General features: G+C 45.9%; 10 protein-coding genes across 10 annotated transcripts; 6 read left to right on the forward strand and 4 right to left on the reverse strand.

Moving 5' to 3' along the window:
- Positions 1-202: 202 nt before the first annotated feature.
- Positions 203-1,165, reverse strand: N7443_009470 (alpha/beta hydrolase; the record flags this gene model as incomplete). Its single annotated transcript, XM_056889526.1, has 2 exons — positions 203-1,006; positions 1,055-1,165. The coding sequence occupies 2 exons, from the start codon at positions 1,163-1,165 to the stop codon at positions 203-205; spliced, it is 915 nt and encodes a 304-aa protein (XP_056738828.1).
- An 884-nt stretch (positions 1,166-2,049) lies between these two features.
- On the forward strand, positions 2,050-2,595 carry N7443_009471 (uncharacterized protein; the record flags this gene model as incomplete). The annotated part of the gene is made up of 1 exon (XM_056889527.1): positions 2,050-2,595. The coding sequence occupies one exon, from the start codon at positions 2,050-2,052 to the stop codon at positions 2,593-2,595; it is 546 nt and encodes a 181-aa protein (XP_056738829.1).
- Positions 2,596-3,157: 562 nt separating this feature from the next.
- On the reverse strand, positions 3,158-4,000 carry N7443_009472 (MBL fold metallo-hydrolase; the record flags this gene model as incomplete). Its single annotated transcript, XM_056889528.1, has 1 exon — positions 3,158-4,000. The coding sequence occupies one exon, from the start codon at positions 3,998-4,000 to the stop codon at positions 3,158-3,160; it is 843 nt and encodes a 280-aa protein (XP_056738830.1).
- Positions 4,001-4,801: 801 nt separating this feature from the next.
- Positions 4,802-6,058, reverse strand: N7443_009473 (alpha/beta hydrolase; the record flags this gene model as incomplete). Its single annotated transcript, XM_056889529.1, has 6 exons — positions 4,802-4,928; positions 4,997-5,147; positions 5,205-5,469; positions 5,538-5,785; positions 5,838-5,961; positions 6,011-6,058. The coding sequence occupies 6 exons, from the start codon at positions 6,056-6,058 to the stop codon at positions 4,802-4,804; spliced, it is 963 nt and encodes a 320-aa protein (XP_056738831.1).
- A 4,197-nt stretch (positions 6,059-10,255) lies between these two features.
- On the forward strand, positions 10,256-11,056 carry N7443_009474 (sulfotransferase family protein; the record flags this gene model as incomplete). Its single annotated transcript, XM_056889530.1, has 1 exon — positions 10,256-11,056. One exon carries the CDS (start codon positions 10,256-10,258, stop codon positions 11,054-11,056), a length of 801 nt encoding a protein of 266 aa, XP_056738832.1.
- A 2,812-nt stretch (positions 11,057-13,868) lies between these two features.
- On the reverse strand, positions 13,869-14,396 carry N7443_009475 (uncharacterized protein; the record flags this gene model as incomplete). The annotated part of the gene is given in 3 exon segments (XM_056889531.1): positions 13,869-14,104; positions 14,162-14,354; positions 14,370-14,396. The coding sequence occupies 3 exon segments, from the start codon at positions 14,394-14,396 to the stop codon at positions 13,869-13,871; spliced, it is 456 nt and encodes a 151-aa protein (XP_056738833.1).
- A 589-nt stretch (positions 14,397-14,985) lies between these two features.
- Positions 14,986-15,567, forward strand: N7443_009476 (GOSR2/Membrin/Bos1; the record flags this gene model as incomplete). The annotated part of the gene is made up of 2 exons (XM_056889532.1): positions 14,986-15,236; positions 15,285-15,567. The coding sequence occupies 2 exons, from the start codon at positions 14,986-14,988 to the stop codon at positions 15,565-15,567; spliced, it is 534 nt and encodes a 177-aa protein (XP_056738834.1).
- Positions 15,568-15,771: 204 nt separating this feature from the next.
- On the forward strand, positions 15,772-16,285 carry N7443_009477 (uncharacterized protein; the record flags this gene model as incomplete). Its single annotated transcript, XM_056889533.1, has 3 exons — positions 15,772-16,043; positions 16,119-16,209; positions 16,259-16,285. 3 exons carry the CDS (start codon positions 15,772-15,774, stop codon positions 16,283-16,285), a joined length of 390 nt encoding a protein of 129 aa, XP_056738835.1.
- A 1,490-nt stretch (positions 16,286-17,775) lies between these two features.
- Positions 17,776-18,525, forward strand: N7443_009478 (uncharacterized protein; the record flags this gene model as incomplete). The annotated part of the gene is made up of 3 exons (XM_056889534.1): positions 17,776-17,786; positions 17,872-18,220; positions 18,268-18,525. The coding sequence occupies 3 exons, from the start codon at positions 17,776-17,778 to the stop codon at positions 18,523-18,525; spliced, it is 618 nt and encodes a 205-aa protein (XP_056738836.1).
- A 351-nt stretch (positions 18,526-18,876) lies between these two features.
- N7443_009479 (uncharacterized protein) lies at positions 18,877-19,164 on the forward strand (the record flags this gene model as incomplete). The annotated part of the gene is made up of 2 exons (XM_056889535.1): positions 18,877-18,993; positions 19,036-19,164. The coding sequence occupies 2 exons, from the start codon at positions 18,877-18,879 to the stop codon at positions 19,162-19,164; spliced, it is 246 nt and encodes an 81-aa protein (XP_056738837.1).
- Positions 19,165-19,518: the final 354 nt, after the last annotated feature.

A 19,518-nucleotide genomic window follows, 5' to 3' on the forward strand; every position in this document is an offset into this window, starting at 1 on the left:
ATTCCCCGCTGGCATAGAATTGCCCAAAGTCGAGATGGAACGATTGTTACTTTTGCTGTCATCTTTCCCGTCGCGAGCCAGATTCGTCGTTGTTGATATATACCTTCTCATGAGGCGACTAGCAAGCATAAACAAATTTTCTTGATAGATTTAAAGCAATAATTTTCATGTCTGAAAACGTGAAAAGACTGGATCAAAACAATCACGCTGCAGGAGAGTCATGAAGATACTTCCGAAGAAACTCAATCTGAACCGCAATGTTTTTTTCAAAGTAATCCCCGCGATAAATATCAAAATGACCAGCACCGTCGAGAAACAGCATTTGCTTTGGTTCCCTAGCCTTGCCAAATGCCTGTAGTTGGGACGATGTTCGTACAGTAAAATCATTTCCTGGAATTACCATAAGCAGTGGCGTGGGCGATACGCGATGGATCATTGCTTGTGCCTCAAACTCTAGCATGTGAAGTTGTGTTTGCTTGGTGACCCAATTCTCCCAGCGGCCCCCACATTCGTAAACACCGTCAAAGGACTCATAGGCATGAAGATCAGGAAATAGAACAGATGCAGAGCCTAACTTTGCTTCTTCCTGACTATGGGCAATACAAGGCACCCTTCCTCGTTCTCCGCCAGCGACAACATGCGCACGATCTTGGAAAAGGGCAGGAATCCGGTCCTTGAAGGCGAGGGAGCGCGCCTCCCCGGACACAGCCGGAGCCTGCACCACAGCGGCTTTGATGCGCTTGTCTATAGCGGCGGCATAAATAGTATTGCCACCCGAGAAGCTTGTACCCCAGTACGCAATCCGCTCTGGATCTACACCGGGGAGATTGACGGCATAGTTGAATGCATCGTAGAGATCTGTTTGCTGAAGTGCAGGATTCGATTCCTGTCGAGGCTCGCCGTCGCTGTCGCCCCAGTTTCGGTTGTCGTACAATAGAACCGCAAAGCCGGCTTCATGGAATCGAGCAGCGAAAGGAGGAAGTAAGAAATGACGGATCCCAGCAAGCTACTCTCATCAGATTTTAATGCGATTGAGATATGGCTAACAACTTACCCCATGTGTCATTATAATACAGGGGCTTTTGACCCTGGTTGGGTAATGCCAGCCACGTAAAGTTGTCCCATCGCAGGCACGAAATTCGATATCTTGACGAGGAAGAGCCATTTTGTAGGTATGAAACGCAGTTGTGTGAACTTGGTACAGATCAAAGATGAAAAACCCGACATGGGTGACTTTAAATGCTCTAGCCGATCGAGTTAGTTGACCCAGATGGTGCAGGGAATATAGAGCGCCACTAGGGTATACCGAAGCTGAGGAATTTCGGTAAATAAGAAGCAATCAGTGAGCCTCGGCATGATAGCCAATTCCCTCCAAGTGGAAATCAGACGATTTTGGAAGCTAATGTTGGAGCTTAGGCTTCGAAATTGATGAGCGATCATGGAGCCTCGGTAGGCCGGGATAACGCATCATGCCATTGGAGGCCCGAAAAAAAAAGCGGGTTGATAGCCAGTTCCATCCAAGTGGAAACCAGACGATTTTGGAAGCTAGTGTTGGAGCTCAGGCTTCGGGATTGATGAGCGATCATGGAGCCTCGGTAAGCCGGGATAACGCATCCTGCCATAAGAGGCCCGAAAAATAAGCGGGATGAAAATCAGCTTCCTCCGGGCGGAGAGGGGACGATACTAGGAAGCTAATGTTGGAGCTTAGGCTTCGAAATTGATGAGCGATCATGGAGCCTCGGTAAGCCGGGATAACGCATCCTGCCATAAGAGGCCCGAAAAATAAGCGGGACGAAAACCAGCTTCCTCCAGGCGGAGAGGGGACGATACTAGGAAATATAGTCATCTTATAGGTATAAAATCTGCTAAAATAAATTTCAAACAAAATAATATTGAGTACCGTCGCGCAACTTGAGCAAAGTCGTCCGGGATTCTCAGTCAACGGTATGCAAAACCCTGCCAATTATTTATTGTCCTTCGCAGAACTAAACATTAACATGCAGAGGACTTTATTTCGCACGTTTCCATTCTGAAAGTATTCCTGCTAGAATGCCTCGACTTGTACACCACGTCTCTGGTGCGGATTGGGCTGCAATTGGCCCAAAATCCCCAACCCAACAGTTTTTCAAGAATTACGTCGAGACGGTGGACGCAAACGGCTTCAATAGCGGCTCTGGTACGCGATTCTATGCTAAAGACGCCATTTTCCATAATCAGAACAACGCACAATACAACGGAGGAGATGAGATGTGGGCGTTCATGAAGCAACTGTTTGGTCGGTTCCGCAAGATGAAGCACGACTTCATTAATGTCTTCGAGATCGAAAATGACGACGGTACCATGCAGCTTATCTCGCAAAATGTACGCAACATTTGGATGCTAGATAACGAGACCGACCAGCCCTCTGTTAGTATCCCAATGAGCTGGATCTGCCGAATCGGCCCTGCCGATGAGATGGGTACCGCCAATGGCCTACAATATAAAGAGGTCTGGCTCTATTGGGACACAGCTTTGCTTGCACCTTTTCTGCCGCAAGATGCCGTGGCCTTCCAAGCAAAGAATATCCTGGAGAAGGGGGATGCTTCAGTCGTATAGCCAGAATGCATTTATGTCCCGACCAAATGTGAGACATTTTTTTCTTTTCTATATTAAGTACTGTGGGTTGAATCATTCGTGGATGTAGCTCTCGCAACTTTCCCGACAGTTCATCTCCATATTTGTGTAATCTGTGCTCATCAGCCGTATCTGCGATGGCATCAAACCCTGACTGGCCTTAGAGAATTCGACTGAGAGTTAATGTCTCCTACAGGCCAATAATGGAATTCGGGTGATGGAGATCACCCTAACAACGAACCCATAGAGTTCTTTGCTAAGACTTTGGTGCATTCCAGCGCTCCTCTTACTTTCTTGCTTGTTAAAAGATGTTCATTAGCTGTAACCAAAGCATTTTGATTAAGCCTAACCCTAAAAACAATAATTACTGCATCGCAATGATCCAGACACAATACAAAGCTCAAGTCCTGAAAAAAGTGCAGGGTGAGCATGCATCGGGATCTCTGTGCTTAGAAAACCCCAGGCCAGGCAGGCTACGCTGGTACTTGCAGTAAAGATAGTTAGAGAATGAATATATATTCAGATAGCTTGAATTTGGCCTTGCTCAACGTTTCACGGCCTGTGTTGCACCTCCCCATAGAGAGCCCGGGTTAAGCCGGCCTGGGTGTAACTGCAGCATATGAGTGTATATTTCCTCAGCTGTAGTGAATTGCTGTGCGACACGTTCAAAATCTTCCAGATATCTTTTTGTCTCGTTGATGGCAGCTGGCGCAAAGCCGTTTTGGGGGTCACTGTGGCCTCCGATGACAAATTTGGGCTGAAGAGCGGCGATCGTATCCAGGGCAGCGATCCACGCCAAACGCGCTTCCTTGGTGGCAGACTCGCCGAGATACGGATGAGTATTGCCATAGACGGAATCACCGGCCACCACGAGACCGATAGACGGCACCCACAGTGCGGTGGTATTGTCGCAATCGGTATGGCCGATTCGGATCACTACCAATCTCTCGCCTTCAAGCCCAATCTCATCTTGCTGGAGTGGCTCGGCAAAAACAAAATGCTCCGGGATCTGTTTTGGAAACAATTTATTCCAAAAGCTCTCCAACCTGTCTGGAGATGACTCGGTTCGCATTCGCGAAACCACCTCCGGGGTGGACACGACCTTAGCATTAGGGAAGCGTTTCAACAAGATAGAATTGCCAAAGAAGTGATCGCCGTGCCCGTGAGTGACGTAAATTTTAGTAAGGTTCTTGCCACTCGCGGCAACCCAATCTGCCAAAGCATCTCCAGCCTCGATTGTGAGCTGTGTATCGACAAGGACTGCATCTGTTGCACCGTATATCAAGGTGGAGGTCGTTGGGACCCATTTGAGGTCGTCGTGTCCCGGAGGTGTAGAGCGATTCACGCCAGGTCGTTTGCTGAAAAAGACTTTGAAATTGAGGCCCATGATGTTGAACAGACGTAACAAGCTGTAAGGTAAGGTTTTGAATGAAGAGACAAGTCTTTGCTAGTAACCTTCTTCAAGTCCAAAGATATGATTGTTTATATGCTAGACTGACTTGGCTCTCAATATTAAGGGCAATCAAAGCCGAGGGCCTTGATGAGGCATCCGGCTCATATTGTTAGTTGCTGATTAGTTCATCAAGGGTAACCTCGGCAAGCGGGCATTTAACTTTGACGTCACCGCCACGTTCAGATTTTCGCATGGGCAAGCACGTTTCCGACTTTTAATGACGTTTCGTATGGCCTAGGGCAAGCAAATCTGGTACAATCCGTATCTTATTGACTTCCTGCTACACAAAGGATCTGTACATTGTGCCGGGAGTGCGTTTATCGACGTTCTCCAAGCGAGCACTAGCACCCATTTGTGAAAATGGACGGACAAGCCGTCCTGCATCAAGCAGACTCTTGGGAAACTAAAGATGAAAATCTTCCATGGAATGGTTGACCAGTGAACTTTTATTAGAGCGAAGGTTTCGTGGAGTTTGATGCAAGAGCTCAAATTCTTATGTCTTTAGGACTTAACCGATAGCTTTATCTTATATTTACTAACCAAATTATCAAATTCGCGTTGCAAAATCGACCGACCTTTCTTAACCATGGTATATAAGAGAGTTGACCTGTCCCGTAGAATTATATCAGGTTTACCAACAGTTACAGGGGATTCCGGCTTCGATCATGCCATCCGGCCTAGCATTCGGGACGCCAAAAGAAACAAAAAGGAAGAGCCCCCCGGATCACCAGATACTTATGAATTCAGAACAAAGCGAATACCGGTTAATACATCACCTATAAAGTCACCACTGGGGGGTTGACATCCAAATGCCCAAAAAACATGGGGCAGGCCTCGATAATGGTCGAGCTTCACAGGAACACTTAATCCAGATTTATCAGTTTATCTCTTTTCGAAGGGGGCAAAGAAGTGTTCTTCGAAGTGACCTACCCGGCCTCTTGCAAGATGTGACCCATGATAATACCGTCATCCCGCAGAGGGTCCACCTCACAGACAGCAATATAAGTCGGCGGAAACCGATCTAAGTGACGACTGAGGAGGACAAAAACACCCGGGTCATCCTCCTTGGCTTCTACCGATTCTGAAAATCTCAGTATCTTTCGCTGGCCCTGGTATTTTCTGGTTGGAAAAGTCTTACCCAAGAAAGTAGCCATCGCATTTGCTGTGTTGACCGGTCCATTTGCACACTCTTGATACGATCGATGGCTGCTCTCATGATGCGAAGGGATGTTCTTCGGGTGGACTGCTAGTGGGACTAATGCCGCCACACCCTTGATTTCTGACCGTCGGCCCTGATCAATCAATAGATGTGCGGTTGCCAAAGCCAGATTACCTCCAGCACTTTGGCCAATAGTAAAATAGCGTGAGCGATCACCATCGAAAAGAGATGCATTCCGTATGCTCTATCAAGAAACATTATCAGCATGAGACTCAAGAGCAGGACGACCAGAAATAGAAAGGCAGTGCATACCCAACTCCACGCCGCCATCGCATCCTCCGTTTGTGCTGGAGCCTTGTGCTCTGGAGCCAGCCGATAATCAACGGAAACAATTACAAACTGGTGGCGTTCAACCAGGATACGGCAAAAGGGGTCCTCAGAGTCAAGGTCACCGCAACAAAATCCGCCGCCGTGGAAATAAACTCCCACCGGCAGGGCGTTTTTGTTATCCACTGGCTTGTATATCCTCACCGTAACATGCTCAGTAATACGCTCATCCACTGTCCATATTTTTGAGCACTCATCGCCAAGAAAGATACAAGGACAACTTACCCACACTCACGTTTGGTGTCGCCGGGCTTGATGCATTCATCTGCTCTGCTAGGGCTCTATATTGCCCTCGCATGGATAATGCATCGCCAGTGAGCTGGGGCCTGGCCCCAATCTTCTGTTCTATCTGGAATTTCTTAGAATATGCTTGTAAACATCCGTTGTTGTTGGTTTACCTGAGCCCATTCTTCTGAAAGCAATTCATCCAAGTTGAAAGATACCATAGCGTAATGGTTCCGCCAAGGAGAAAAATCATCTATGAATTAAGCAAACAGTAAGATAACTATGTTGCTTGCATTTTATACTTCCACCGTTAGCGGAGAACGAGGAGATAGATTGATCCGCGGTTCGGTCTCCCAAGGGTTGACTAATCCTCAGCCGAGGCAAACGGAACTTGTTGACGAATTGGGAATTTCCTAATTAAGTTCTCGTTTCTTACCGGTGAGTTAAAGTTTTAGCGTTCGATGAGTAAACAACGTCGACAAGAATGTTTTGCTCGGCGGGTCGCCGAAAAGTGGTTAGCTTGTATCAACATTTTTAGCCCTCGGTAAACCGTTCTTCTAGCACTCTTGCCAGGTACTTCGTCACGCCACAGTCTCCTTGATAAGTTCCCAAAATGACTCATAGTTGGGCCCAAGCATGGACCGCCCATAGACAGACTCAAAGCAGTGGCTCACTGCCCATGTCCTATACGTGCATGAGTCCCCGATTTGAAAGAACAGTTTGCTCAATACGATAGAAGTAAAATTGTACATAGAACTAGTACTCTTCTTCCGAGATAGCTAAAAAGGGCTTCATGTTTTATAACTGTCAGAGAGGGATGACTGAATACGGAGATATGTGTAAGAGTTATGAATTAGTGCTATGAGAGAAGTAGGCTATCTAGGCTACAAACAATAACTATGCGATTATTGGGAAGTGTGAACACGAACCTAATAGCTTTGTAAAATACGAAAGTGAGGTCCAATACCTATAGTCGTCCTGACACATGATTGAAATACAGACCATAATTCAATATGTTGGGGTGACCTTCCCTCGTACTTAGCAGGGAATCAGCTCTAACTTAGGCTTGTTCCTAGGCTGCCATTTTGATGAGTAAACATCGCCTCACCCAGCCGTCTCAGCAAAATGAATCCACTTGTAAGTTTCATTTTGTCAACCAGATTTCGGCCAAATTTTACGCAAATAACAAAGAATGATCTCTACTAGAGTGAAACTCCACACGTATACGAAAATGGCTTTCTGGATTAGTTATGCTGGAAAAGGAAAGCTTCTTTATAAATCAAATTCTATAAGCGTTTGCCATTAGTTGGATATAGAAAGTGGTGGAACTCACTACGACTTACGATAAACATCTTTTAAAAGGCAGTAGTGCACGAAATACGTTGCAAACATCATATTTTCGATTGAGAGCCCTTCACCCATACATGGTAGGGAGCTCCTCTTCTTGAACCCTGGCCGATGTTGTGACACCAGTAAATTTATTAATGTAGTTTTTGTTGCGGTCCGATAGATCACTGCCTCCACAATCGAATGGTAGTTTTATTGTGCTTCGCACTAGCACCCCATGAGGACCCGGTGTGCAATTTTTCTTTCGAGTTGCTAGGCTCATGATTTTGATGCTGGTACTGCTTCTTGGCAAGGAGAAACAGAACCTACATAAGTTGACAAAATTGACCAGTCATGGGAAATCCCGCTCGATAATTCATTACCCAATTAGGCAGGAAGCGACAATGCCTTTGGTACACAAAAAGACTCAGGTTTACAACTTCAGGATTTAAAATGTTCGCAAACATCTCTCGAATTCTCAAAATATCAAGCTTCTTTGAATATTCTAATCAGAGAGGGATGACTGAATACGGAGATATGTGTAAGAGTGATGAATTAGTGTTATGAAAGAAGTACGCTATCTAGACTAAAAATTTTTTAAAGTTTGATGTCAATCCATAAGTCCTTATGCAACTTCTTCAGATCACTGTTGTCGGCCTTGGGCGTATGGTAAGATCAATTGAACTGGCCCCTTCCTGATGAACAATAACCCCTAATGGGCGAAAGACAATGAAGAATGTCAGGAACTTGGTATTCATGTCTACAACAACTATGAAGAGATACTGGCCCACCCTGGTCTTCAAGCTGTCTGGATTTATACCAGCACCGATGTTCACACCAGTCAGTCTCTCGCTGCCGTTGCGAAGGGCGTCCACGTGTTTTGCGAGAAGTGGCTTAGTACCGACATTGCAGAGGTATACACTATCAAAGTTATGAAAAAAGAAGGAGGAAAAGAGAGAGATGTGGATTCTAGAGATGGAAGCTATGGATCTAGATCTATCATGCAGGCTGAGGCAAGGGATGCGGTGAAGATAGGCAGAACCCCCATTCACTGCGAACAAAAGTAATTTCTCTAAAGATGAAAAGGTGACGGGAATATTCTAGGCGCAGTCCGCCGTTGACGCTACGATGAGTAAGCCTTTGTAAAAGTCATGGCTGGCTTCTCTTGGTGATTTGATGCCTCATACCGGGACGCGAGTAAGATCTACTAGAAGCATGCAATTGGATCCCCGTTCATGGTTCGCTCCAAAACTTGCGATCTACGTGATGAGCCTGGCTTCTTTGTTCGCTATGCAGCTCGCAGCGGTGGAATATCTGTCGATTGTGGTATCCGCGATATCGACCTGTCTCTCTTGTACCTGGGAAAACCTGTTCCCAAGTCTTGTTGGGCTGCAGGAACCCTTCAGCAACATCCTGAACTTAAGTCCCTGTCCGATGTGGAAGCACATGGACCTGATGTGTGCACCGAGATCACTGGCACAGAAGGAAAATTGATGGTTACTGTGGTTCCACAACTAAATAATCTGGTAGTCCTTACAAGCTCGGAATACGGTATGAGATCCAGCCCGGGTACTAGTAGCGCTTCCAGGACGCATTTACACTGAAGGTAAATGAATTCGTGGAAGTTGTTCTCAAGGACAAAGAGCTCCCAGAGAAGTTGGAAACTGGAATTTTCGTAATGAAACTTGGTCAGGGCCTACATCATGCTCTTCTCACTGGAGATGTACTTAGATTCAACTGGAAAGGGGAGCGACTGAACTAAATAAGTTTCTGTTAAAATAAAAATATAAGAGATGCGACTTGAGCATTTTGAGGGAAGGATACTATGAAACGGGGTTCAGTGTATAGCGTTCATTTTCTACCTGGAGAGGCTAGATAATAATAGTGGAACGCATTCTTTATTATTATGGATTGGAAATCTTTCTCTTCCTATTTATAATCCCGGGTACTTGAGCGATAAAGAAATAAAAAGTGTCTAGATATGCACGTTGTAACTTCGAAATGGCCAAATTTTCTCTACAATCCCTTCAAGAGCTGTATCGTACCCTACACGGATCCTTGATTCAGTACGTCACCCAGTCCGCCATTGGCCAAAACTCCCTGTTCAAACTGCTGAGGTAAACAATCTTCCCCACATTTGGAAAGCACATTGCCAACGCAAACAAAAACAGCCAGTTATCAGAGATGTAACGGAGCACTCAGACCATTTAAAAAACTTTACTGCATTCACTGATTAGCCACGCGTAGGTGATAAGAGACAGCCGGTTTGCATGCTATGTGAGAACAAAGGACTTGATTGTAAACCTGTAAAGAAGAAGGCTGTTTTTCGACATGGGTCATCTGCCAATCTAGACGCCAGCTCTACGAAAAGGCAGATATGGGTCAACAATAAACTCAAGAACTGGAGGTTACCTTAACCTTCAACACACTGGAAAACAAATTCGCGGATTCCAGGGACACACATTGGGCAACTCGGACAGAACTACAGCAACTCGCTATATGGGTCTAATGGGGTGCTGGGTGACGGACAGCAATTTCGATGTGCAATGTACTGCTGTGCCGCACTTTCGGCTCACCCAATTGATACTGACTGCCGAGAATCCAAATCTTGAGTGAGCTTATTACGATTCTCTGGCTGAAGTCGGCTATTAATCTAGAAATGGATTTTTTGCCGTTCACCTCAAAACCGAGGCCCAAGTGCAATCTATCGTCATAGGCCTGTGTAGAATTGCCATAGACCATATGCAGGTGCAACATTGTATCAGTCCATGGTTTTCACATGTACATCGGAACCTTAGCGATACTCGGTGCTCGGCTCGCTTTGAACTTGTGAAAAAGTGCAGGGACACGAATCCGATGCCGTGGTTATCCATTGTCATTGCAAAGACCGTGGATACGAGAAACGCAGCCCTCGGACATCACCTAGGCAATTTCAAATGTTAGCGCTGACGCTGACAGCGCACGAGAAAAAAAAAGCTTAACCTCGAGAAGCCACTTTATCGCTATAACTTCATGACCTCATTCCTTCCGGAACTGTGCTCTTGGAAACCATCGACTTATTTTCAATCTTATAAAGTCAATCATTACAAGTAATGCGCTTCCTTAGCGACAGCGTTGTCGTCGACCGGACCGAACCAATGCCTGTACAAGTTCTCAGCGCCGGTCTCCCTCGTTGCGCAACAAGCTCTCTGCAAACTGCACTTGAGTCCCAACACATCCGCCTGAATCCCTGTATGCACTTTGCATACATTGCACCACACGCCAACCGCGGGGACATCCTCCTAGCTGCATCACGAGAGAATGATACAGCCCGACGTCACAAGCTACTCCACAAACTGTTCGGTGGTTTCCAGGCAACGACCGATTTCCCCGGCTCTATGCTCATGGATGATCTTATGGACATGTACCCGGACGCCAAGATCATACTAAACAAGCGGCCTGGCGGCGGCCACCAACGGGAGCAGTCAATCAAGGTGCTCCTCTTTGCACGTTCACCGGTGTATTCTGCTCTCTGTTTCTTATGGAAGACAGATCGAAATCTGTGTGCGATGTGGCACAGTATTACGGAGCTCTGTCAGAGAAAGTTAGGTCTGACTACATACGAAGTATGGACGGCAAAGCATTATGATGCGCATAATGCGTGGATTCGCGCTGAAGCAGCTAAACGCGTGCGGAAGGTTTTGGAATTTGAGCCTCGAGACGGATGGGAGTCTTTGTGCACTTTTATTGGCAAGGAGAGACCAGAAGACGAGCCTTTCCCTCACCGTAATGATGCTGCTGAGGTTCGAATGATCACACGAATTCTATATGCTCGGGGTGCAATCTCCTGGCTTGTTCTGGGTGGAATGGTGTTTGGCGCAGTGAGCTGGCTTGTGAAGGGGCAGTTTTTCTAGTCCATGTACGTCTAATGCACAATATAGCAATGTGAGGATCGATTTTCTTTGCGTTACCTACGTACCAGATTTCCTCTGCCACCTCTTAGCGTTCGCCTATCCCATGGGGGTCTGCCCTAGACATTGACATGGCCCATGGGCCGGAACTTTTGTCCATGGACGGGCCGGCCCATGGGCCTCTTGGCGGCCCACGATACTAAGAGACATAGTTTATGAAATTTATACAATATTTTAGGTATTTGAGCGATAAGATTCTAGATAATAAAGTCTTTAATGAAGCTTGAAAGATAAGATAAAAAAGAGCCAAAAGAATATATTATTTACTAATTTCGAACCCATCATAGATCTTTGGTACCTTCCTTGCCCTTCCAGAGTGACGTGTTTGGCTTATTAAGGGTATACTACTATTATCTTCACTTTCTTCACTCTTATGATCAGTTAAAACACTATTTCGTCTCTTCCCTACCCGTATAGATACCCTCGCTTCCCCGTTACCTTCCTCAGTGTCACTAATAGGATCAATACCTTCTATACTAGCCGAAATCTGCTCATTTTCACCCTCTTCAGGGACCTCAAGGATCGGGGCTAGTTCAAGCTATTTATCTTCTATCTTAAATTGGGTAAGGCATGAATACATTATGATATCCTGGATTGTTGTTGCGTTTAGACGGCCTCTGCGGTGTTACGGTATGACCTACAATATGAAGGTATCCAACATCCGCATCGGGACATGAAGAGAAACCCCCCGATAACCTGCAGATAACCTACATGGAAGCGAGTGCCACGTGATCCCACAAACATACAAAAGGGAGATAGATATATCTAGTTAATCTTGCTTCGGCAAGGATTAGTTCAGTTCTATTCTATTATACGATTGGTGTTGTCGTGCTTCATCATCTTCTCCCTTACCTAGTCCAACCTATCCTTAACATGCGGTAGTGACAGATATCCCTTGCTAAATTAAATAGTTTTTTACCCCTGCGCCAGTTGCAGGAATAGAGAAGATATCACGGGCTACCCTTATAAGGGTAGGGTATTCAGAATAATTCGTCTTCCAGAAGGCCTATAGGGTAGTCTGAATAATACCTAGAGAGAGTAATAATTTAGAAATGACTTTATTAGGGAGCTAAGCAGCCTTATAAGAGGGTTATAAGGTTAAAGAAGAGGCTTACTGGCTTAAATATATCTTGTAAGTTTATCCTGATCTTGGTCTGCTTCACCCTCACCATCAAGCATCCGATCAAGCTCTGACCCTTATAGAAAAGCTTTCGATACAAGGGTATAATCTTCTTCGAAACGATAGGTTTTAATAGGGTTTTCAAGGGTATTATAATAAAATTTAGCCCATATTTGACCTTAAGAGTCCCCTGGCCCACCAGACCATTCCTTGCGGTTAAAGTATTGCAATTTCGAATTTGGTGCAAGGACAGTACTATGTGCATAGATATTGCCGGCTTTAGGCTGGTCTGTCTTTGCATAATACTCTCGAAGCTTCTGTAAGCCCGCTTCGAGAGCTATAAGTATCTCTTGTTTCTATTTAATCTATAATTTATATTAGTATATAGGGAAAATTAAAGTGAGGGTAAAGTGAGGATAAAGTGAGAGAGATTATTTTTTGGCCGAAAAACTATCTCTAAAAGGAAAGTGGAAAGTGATAACATACCCTCTTTTTCTTTAATTAATTGATTGACGCTTTAAGATATTTGAATAGCTTATTATAGAGCTTTAAAACTTAGTGGATAGTTACGTTCTTTGTCTTAGAGAACGTACTCGTATAGAGGAAGAACGGTGTCAGGACCACTAACTGACGATACCAACTACGGCCTGAGGCATACTTGGATGCCATGGCAGTATCATGTTGTTGGGCTTCACCGCCCGTAGCCGGGCCAGTCTGTATTTAAGTGAAGCCCCGCTGGACCTTAGAAGGGCCAGCGTTCAGTTTATCTTACAATCCACTACATTGTATTACACGCATATGAAGGTGTCTACCTCGCTTACTCATCCTGACCTAGAGACTACTGCGTGGTCTAACAGACGGGGAAGCGAGGGTATCTATACGGGTAGGGAAGAGACGAAATAGTGTTTTAACTAATTATAAGAGTAAAGAAAGTGAAGATAATAGTGGTATACCCTTAATAAGTCAAACACGTCACTCTAGAAGGGCAAGGAAGGTACCAAAGATCTATGATAGGTTCGAAATTAGTAAATAATATATTCTTTTGGCTCTTTTTTATCTTATCTTTCAAGCTTCATTAAAGACTTTATTATCTAGAATCTTATCGCTCAAATACCTAAAATACTGTATTAATTTCATAAACTATGTCTCTTAGTATCGTGGGCCGCCAAGAGGCCCATAGGCCGGCCCGTCCATGGACAGAATAAGCCAGCCCATGGGCCATGTCAATGTCTAATCGTAGAGAGGGGTTGTATTTATCGAATACTGTCGTTTGCGCGTTCGTCACGGCTGAACTCGTCAGGGAGCGCAGGAAGGGGAAGATTTCCGATTCTGGTAGATCCGATAGACATCCCGCCTCGTGAAGGAAGTCCTTAAATTGTTATTCATGGACTTTCGCATTATACGGACGAACGGCTTAGGAGGTTAGTGCTCCAGATTCCAAAATAACACGATGGAACAAGACCGGAGAGTTCTCACCATAGCTGAATAGGTGGTGACTAATATGTGTTCTGGTTAGAAACCAAAATCGAACCAATGGTCAAATACCGTGGACTGACGGAATGCGCTCCAGCGGAGAGACTAAAGAGGGTCATATTGCTCGGATCGCCACCAAATTTTTTTAATGTTTTCTTACACCTATTGGAACAAAAACACTTGGTCCCGCAGTTCAAGGTTGAGCACATCCTCCTTCTTTGACAGACTGGAAGGCAAAAAGCCAAGGGCTCCCACACGATATCCAAAGTTCACGGCTATAAAAGAGGCTTCTGACCAAGCAACCATAGAGGCAGAGTTATGCATCGCAGCTGCTCCCCGATTGAAGGCACCCCCGTGAAGATAAATGGCCACAGGAAGTCTCTGGGTATCTGTGACATCTGAAGGTCGAAAGATGTTTGCTATCAGGCAGTCCTCACTCTACTCGAGTTTCGGACCACCAGGAAGTAGTGCCTTGCCGGGGGCGGCAGGGCCATACCTCGAGGCATCAATTATCTCGGTGGAGCTAGGGACTTTGGTGGCTGACTTGAATCGTCGCTCTCCAAGAGGTGGAAGGGCATACGGAACTCCCAGGAATGCGTCAACAGCTTGAGGGAAGGAGTTCTCAAGTCGAGTTCCTATCACATGCCCCTAGGCGAGGGTGACAGAGGGACGTGTAGACTGTACAGCCATGTCGAATAACCGGGATTGGAGAAATTCAGAACACATTAAAAAAATTGGAGGGCGAAGGAATTAATCGCTCTCTCGGCCACCAGAAGTGTCCCCGTGTAGGGAGATAAGTGGGGAATCTCGTTTATCGCTTGTGGAGAGCGGGCCTCCTGTCAGGCTAACGTCGTCGGAAAGCTGCCGAATAGCGATAGGTCTCATTATCTCGGCTCCATTCTAGAGATAGCAGAACATAGTGGCCGGCCCTTCGCTTAAATGCCAGGGTGTTTTCCACTTTCTGGGCTATCATACTTCCTCTCCAACTCGAAACTATGAAACGGACGCAAAGAAGCCACCTTTCAGTACCAGCGATGAAAAGAGTACACAGATCGGCACGGTCACAGATCTTGATGACGGAGAGGTATTCCTTCGCCACCACGGCTTCACAAGGGAGACTGTCGAAGAACTACTGAACAATCCGGCGCGCAATAAGACCATCGTGCGTAAGATAGATCTCATCTTAGTGCCCCTGCTGGCGGGAACATATACTCTTCAGTATATCGACAAATCTGCCCTAGCATACTCGGCAGTCTTTGATCTCTTGTCATCGACCAATATGTCCAATAACCAGTACGGCTGGCTCGCGAGCATCTTCTACTTTGCTTACCTGGTCGCGGAATATCCATGGAATATTCTGGCACAGAAAACCAGACTCGCCAAAGTGGTCTCTGGGAACGTCGTCGCCTGGGGTGCGATGCTTATGATTACTGCTGCCTGCTCATCCTTCACCGGAATGGCTATCTGTCGCTTCCTCTTGGGCATTTTTGAGGCTCCTATTACACCGTGCTTTATGCTGATTGTGTCAATGTAGTATACACGTGCTCAGCAACCATTCTGTGCTGGCATATTTTACAGTTGTAATGGACTTGGTGCAGTGCTCGGAGGAGTGCTGACCTACGGCATGGGACAGATCGACACCATCGCTGTGTGGAGGGCAATTTATCTTATTCTCGGCGGTATCACCGTGTGCTGGGGCATCATAATGTTCTTATTTCTTCCCGACGATATCATTTCCGCTAAGCGCTTCAGTCTGGAGGACAAGGCTCTTATCATCAGTCGCGGTCGACTCGGCCGGATAGGTATCATCAATCACCAGATCAAATGGTACCAGATTCGCGAGGCTCTAGTTGATCCTTAAGTTTAGATACTGTTCTTCTTTACACTTCTGAATGAAGTAGTTAACGGTGGCATCGCAAACTTTAGCAGACTGATCATCAAAGGCCTGACCCACAATGCCCTAAGTTCGGTTGCCTTAGGAATCCCGTACGGCGCTTTTAAGATCTTCTTTATTCTATCGGGAACATTTTTGGCATTTCGCTTCCAAAACTGCCGTATCATCGTTATGACTGTGTATTTGTTCCCAACGATCATTGCAACATCTCTAATGTGGAAGCTCTCCCACGAGACACATAAAATCAGGGTCCTTTTCGGCTATTATATCGTTGGCGCCTACGTTTGTTCCCTGGTGTTGGCACTGCAAATGCCTGCTACCAATTTAAGAGGATACACGAAGCGGACTACCAGTGTTGCTCTGGTGTTTTTGGCATACTACGCGGGAAATATCATTGGACCACATGCCTTCCTGGCTAAGGAAGCGTCAATCTACCAGACCGGGTGCAAACTCATATTGGTTTGTTCGTGTTTCTAGGCAGCTCTGGCTATTTGCCTGCGGTTGCTTTTGATACGCAGAAACAAGCGGAGAGATGAGGCCGCAAGTAATGTGAATAAGATTGATTCTCCCCAGGATGATTATGAGTTAGCTGATTTGACTGACTTTGAGGTAAGAGGCTTTTGAGAGGTTTTTGACGCAAATGCTGACCAGCTAATAGAATCCTTACTTCCGTTATGTGCTATGAACTTGACTTATGTCAATTTATGATACAAAACGATGGTCATTTCCTAAGGATACCTCTCGACCTTAGATCACTTTGAATATACCCAGATCATCTCGCAGAAATTGTCATATAGTTGTAAGCCATATCTTCTCAGACCTGTCATCTCCGGTTTCCTTTTATGGCAGAAGCAAGAAAGACTTGCACCGATTGGCCACATGATCATGTAGCCTTTGATTCATTGAAACTCATCTGTGGATGCAGAATCAGACAGTCCTTCAGAGGGAGATATTTGTATTGTTGCCGGGATTGATCTTTTGACTTCGCTGGTAATACGGATGGCCCCACTGTATCAGCAATCTTAGTCCTCATCGTGACTATATTCTCTGTAGGCAATACAGTTAAAGCGTCACCATTTGAAATTCCTTTATCTGTTTATTAAGGTAATTTGGGGGTTCGGTACCATGTTTGCACAAGATTAATTTGCTATAATCATATGCAAAACTAAATTGGTATTTTCCAGGCATTCAGAATCCGGGAGGTATACTATCCGAGGTTACAGCGTTCGGGCCTTCTGTTCCATCACAAGGAGAGGTGGTAAGCATGTGCCCAACTTTCAGTAGGACTTGGTTTTTTATGGTTTTTGTTGTAGGGGTGGGGGTAGGGGTCAGCTTCGGTAAGCGGGGATGTTGCTATCGGCGCTACTTTTGGGCAGCAGCTTCTCTTTGCTGTGGTTCCTATGGATATGTGGTCATCCTCTTCTTTTTCGGTGGCGCCTAGAGCGAGCCTGAGACTAGCCATTCTCCCTTCCGGCTGTGTTAAGCCAAAATGAAGAAATAAAACAGAAAAAAGGAGCGAGAAGATGATCGCAATATAATCGGAGGCAGAAATGAACTCCGAAATGGACGGTTCAGGCCGCTTAGCTGCTAAGCTTTGCCCCTTTCACCGTCTACCGGTTGTTCCCCACTTTAATTATATTTTCTTTCCAATCGCCAATGTTTATTGATCGCCCACGTCTTATCCGGCGTGACGGCACCACCGATGGCATTATTCATTACTGTGTATGGTATAGCCTACTACAAAAGAAAGTCTCGGCGTTAAATCTGTCTCCCCTCGGGGTATTCAACATTAATTAATATTTTGCGGGGTTACCATGGGCTTGTTCAATTTCTATACTGTGGTATTATTTATAAAATTATGGAGCACCCTCTTAAGTTTTTGAAATTGAACTACAGCCCGTTTAGTGCATGTCAAGTCTCGGGTCCCATCTGTCAACGCCTGTCTTACACTGATAAAAATGGAATTGCCCAACCTCTTGACATTTCTCCTCATATACCTTTCCATAGCTCCCACATCTGCCCAGAGAGTGGTCAATCTTGGATACACTAGCTATAAAAGCTAACTCTAATTAAATAGCATCGTCCAATAGCTAGGATTGTGATTTGCCGCTGCGTCTCTAGGGAAATTGCGGTTCTCTGCTCCACAAGATCCGCACGTAATAGGCGGGATTCAGGATGCGAATGAGGTACGCTCCGCCATCGAGAAACAAAACATCTCTTTCTATGTATGCTAGTACACGATCACACACTGACAATTAGAGAGTAGCACAGCCCTCTATGTATTCCTACCGATGAATACCCTATTCCCGACGGCACATCGGAAGACTACCTCTTCCTAGACATGTATAGCCCGACTCAGGCATACAGTGCCTCCAAGCCATTACTAGTCTTCGTTTGTATCCTAGGCGGGGGATATAATGAAAATGGTGATGCCAATTATAATGGGACTGGTTTGATTCAAGCGTCAAATATGGGAATTGTGTTAGTGACGTTCAACTATCGAGTTAGGCCGTATGGGTTCTTGGCTAGTGCAGAGGTGGTGGAGGACGGAATCCGAATAATGGCACAAAAGATTCGATCAAGGTCCTGGAATGGGTGCAATAACATATCAGGAAGGTTAGTTCGTTATTCCTCTTTGTTCTTATATGCAAAGCTAATCGCGCCCAGTTTGGCGGTGACCCCAACCACGTAGTCGTTGGAGGCAGTAATGCCGGCGCAGGCTTCATCACCCTCCTCCTCACTGCCTACGGCGGCCGCAATGATGGCCTATTCCATGCCACAGCCGCCGGATCCCAAAGCTTCGCTGCCACGAACACTATCAACCAAAGCCAATTCGCCTACGACAACCTCGTCATACGCACCGGCTGCGCCAGAAGCACTAATACCCTTAACTGCCTCCGAAACCTCGACGCCGGAACCCTTTAACTTCAAAGCTTCAACACTCCCTTTCTCTTTGCCCAAATTGCGCCGATGTACATGTATCGGCCCGTCGTCGACAATGACCTCGTCCCAGACTATACATACCGCCTCTTCAAGCAGGGTCACTTTATCAAAGTCCCCGTTCTGTTCCGCGACGACACAAACGAAGGAACTCCATTCGTTCCCTAGAACTCCTCCTCCGTCGGCGAAGCCAAAATGTGGTTGTAGGCCCAATTCCCTAACATCCAAACCATGGACTTCATCAAGATTAATGACTAGTACCTTAAACCGAACGACACAATGGTCGTTCCAGACTGCAGGCCCTACTAGCGTCCCGCCAGCAATGCTTTTGGCGAAATGCGGTACGTCTGCTCCGGAATCTTTATGTCCTCTATCTACGCCTCCTCGGGCGTAAACAGCTGGAATTACCACTACGATGTCGGAGACCCCATGGAAGAGGCCTCTGGTTTCGGAGTCCCATATATAAGCGAGTTAAGCGCCATTTAGGGACCGCAGTACGTCCCTGGATCCGCATCCTATACAACCATCAATGCAGCCATCGTCCCTGTTATGCAGGGATACTGGACTAGTTTCATAAAGCATCTCGATCCAGATCCAGGGCGGTATTTGGGCAGTCCAGAGTGAAAGCAATAGGGTATAGAAGATTACTACAATCGGATTCACATTCGGACGAATCAGACGAGGATGGAGTGTGTGCCGGTAGACCAAATTGAAAGGTGTGAGTATTTAGTTGGAATTGCGGCGGGGCTGAAATTGTGATTTACTTGTCCTTTACTCTTTATGGAGCTGGTTAGATTTACGCTGCATTAGCATACTAGCGGCTTCTTTTGGTAAATTTTTGCAAAGCTCTTTCGTTCAGAAGAATGAATACTATTGGTGTCTTGAGGTGATTCTGATTTTTGTCCTCAGAGAGGTAGTGCGATCAGCGTAGCCCAAGTAGGCTTCCGCATAATCCAATCGATGGAGTGGTCGTCGCAG

The sequence above is a fragment of the Penicillium atrosanguineum genome (genome assembly GCF_028827265.1).
Source record: "Penicillium atrosanguineum strain IBT 20685 chromosome Unknown utg000007l_segment0_segment0, whole genome shotgun sequence".
Classification (NCBI taxonomy): domain Eukaryota; kingdom Fungi; phylum Ascomycota; class Eurotiomycetes; order Eurotiales; family Aspergillaceae; genus Penicillium; species Penicillium atrosanguineum.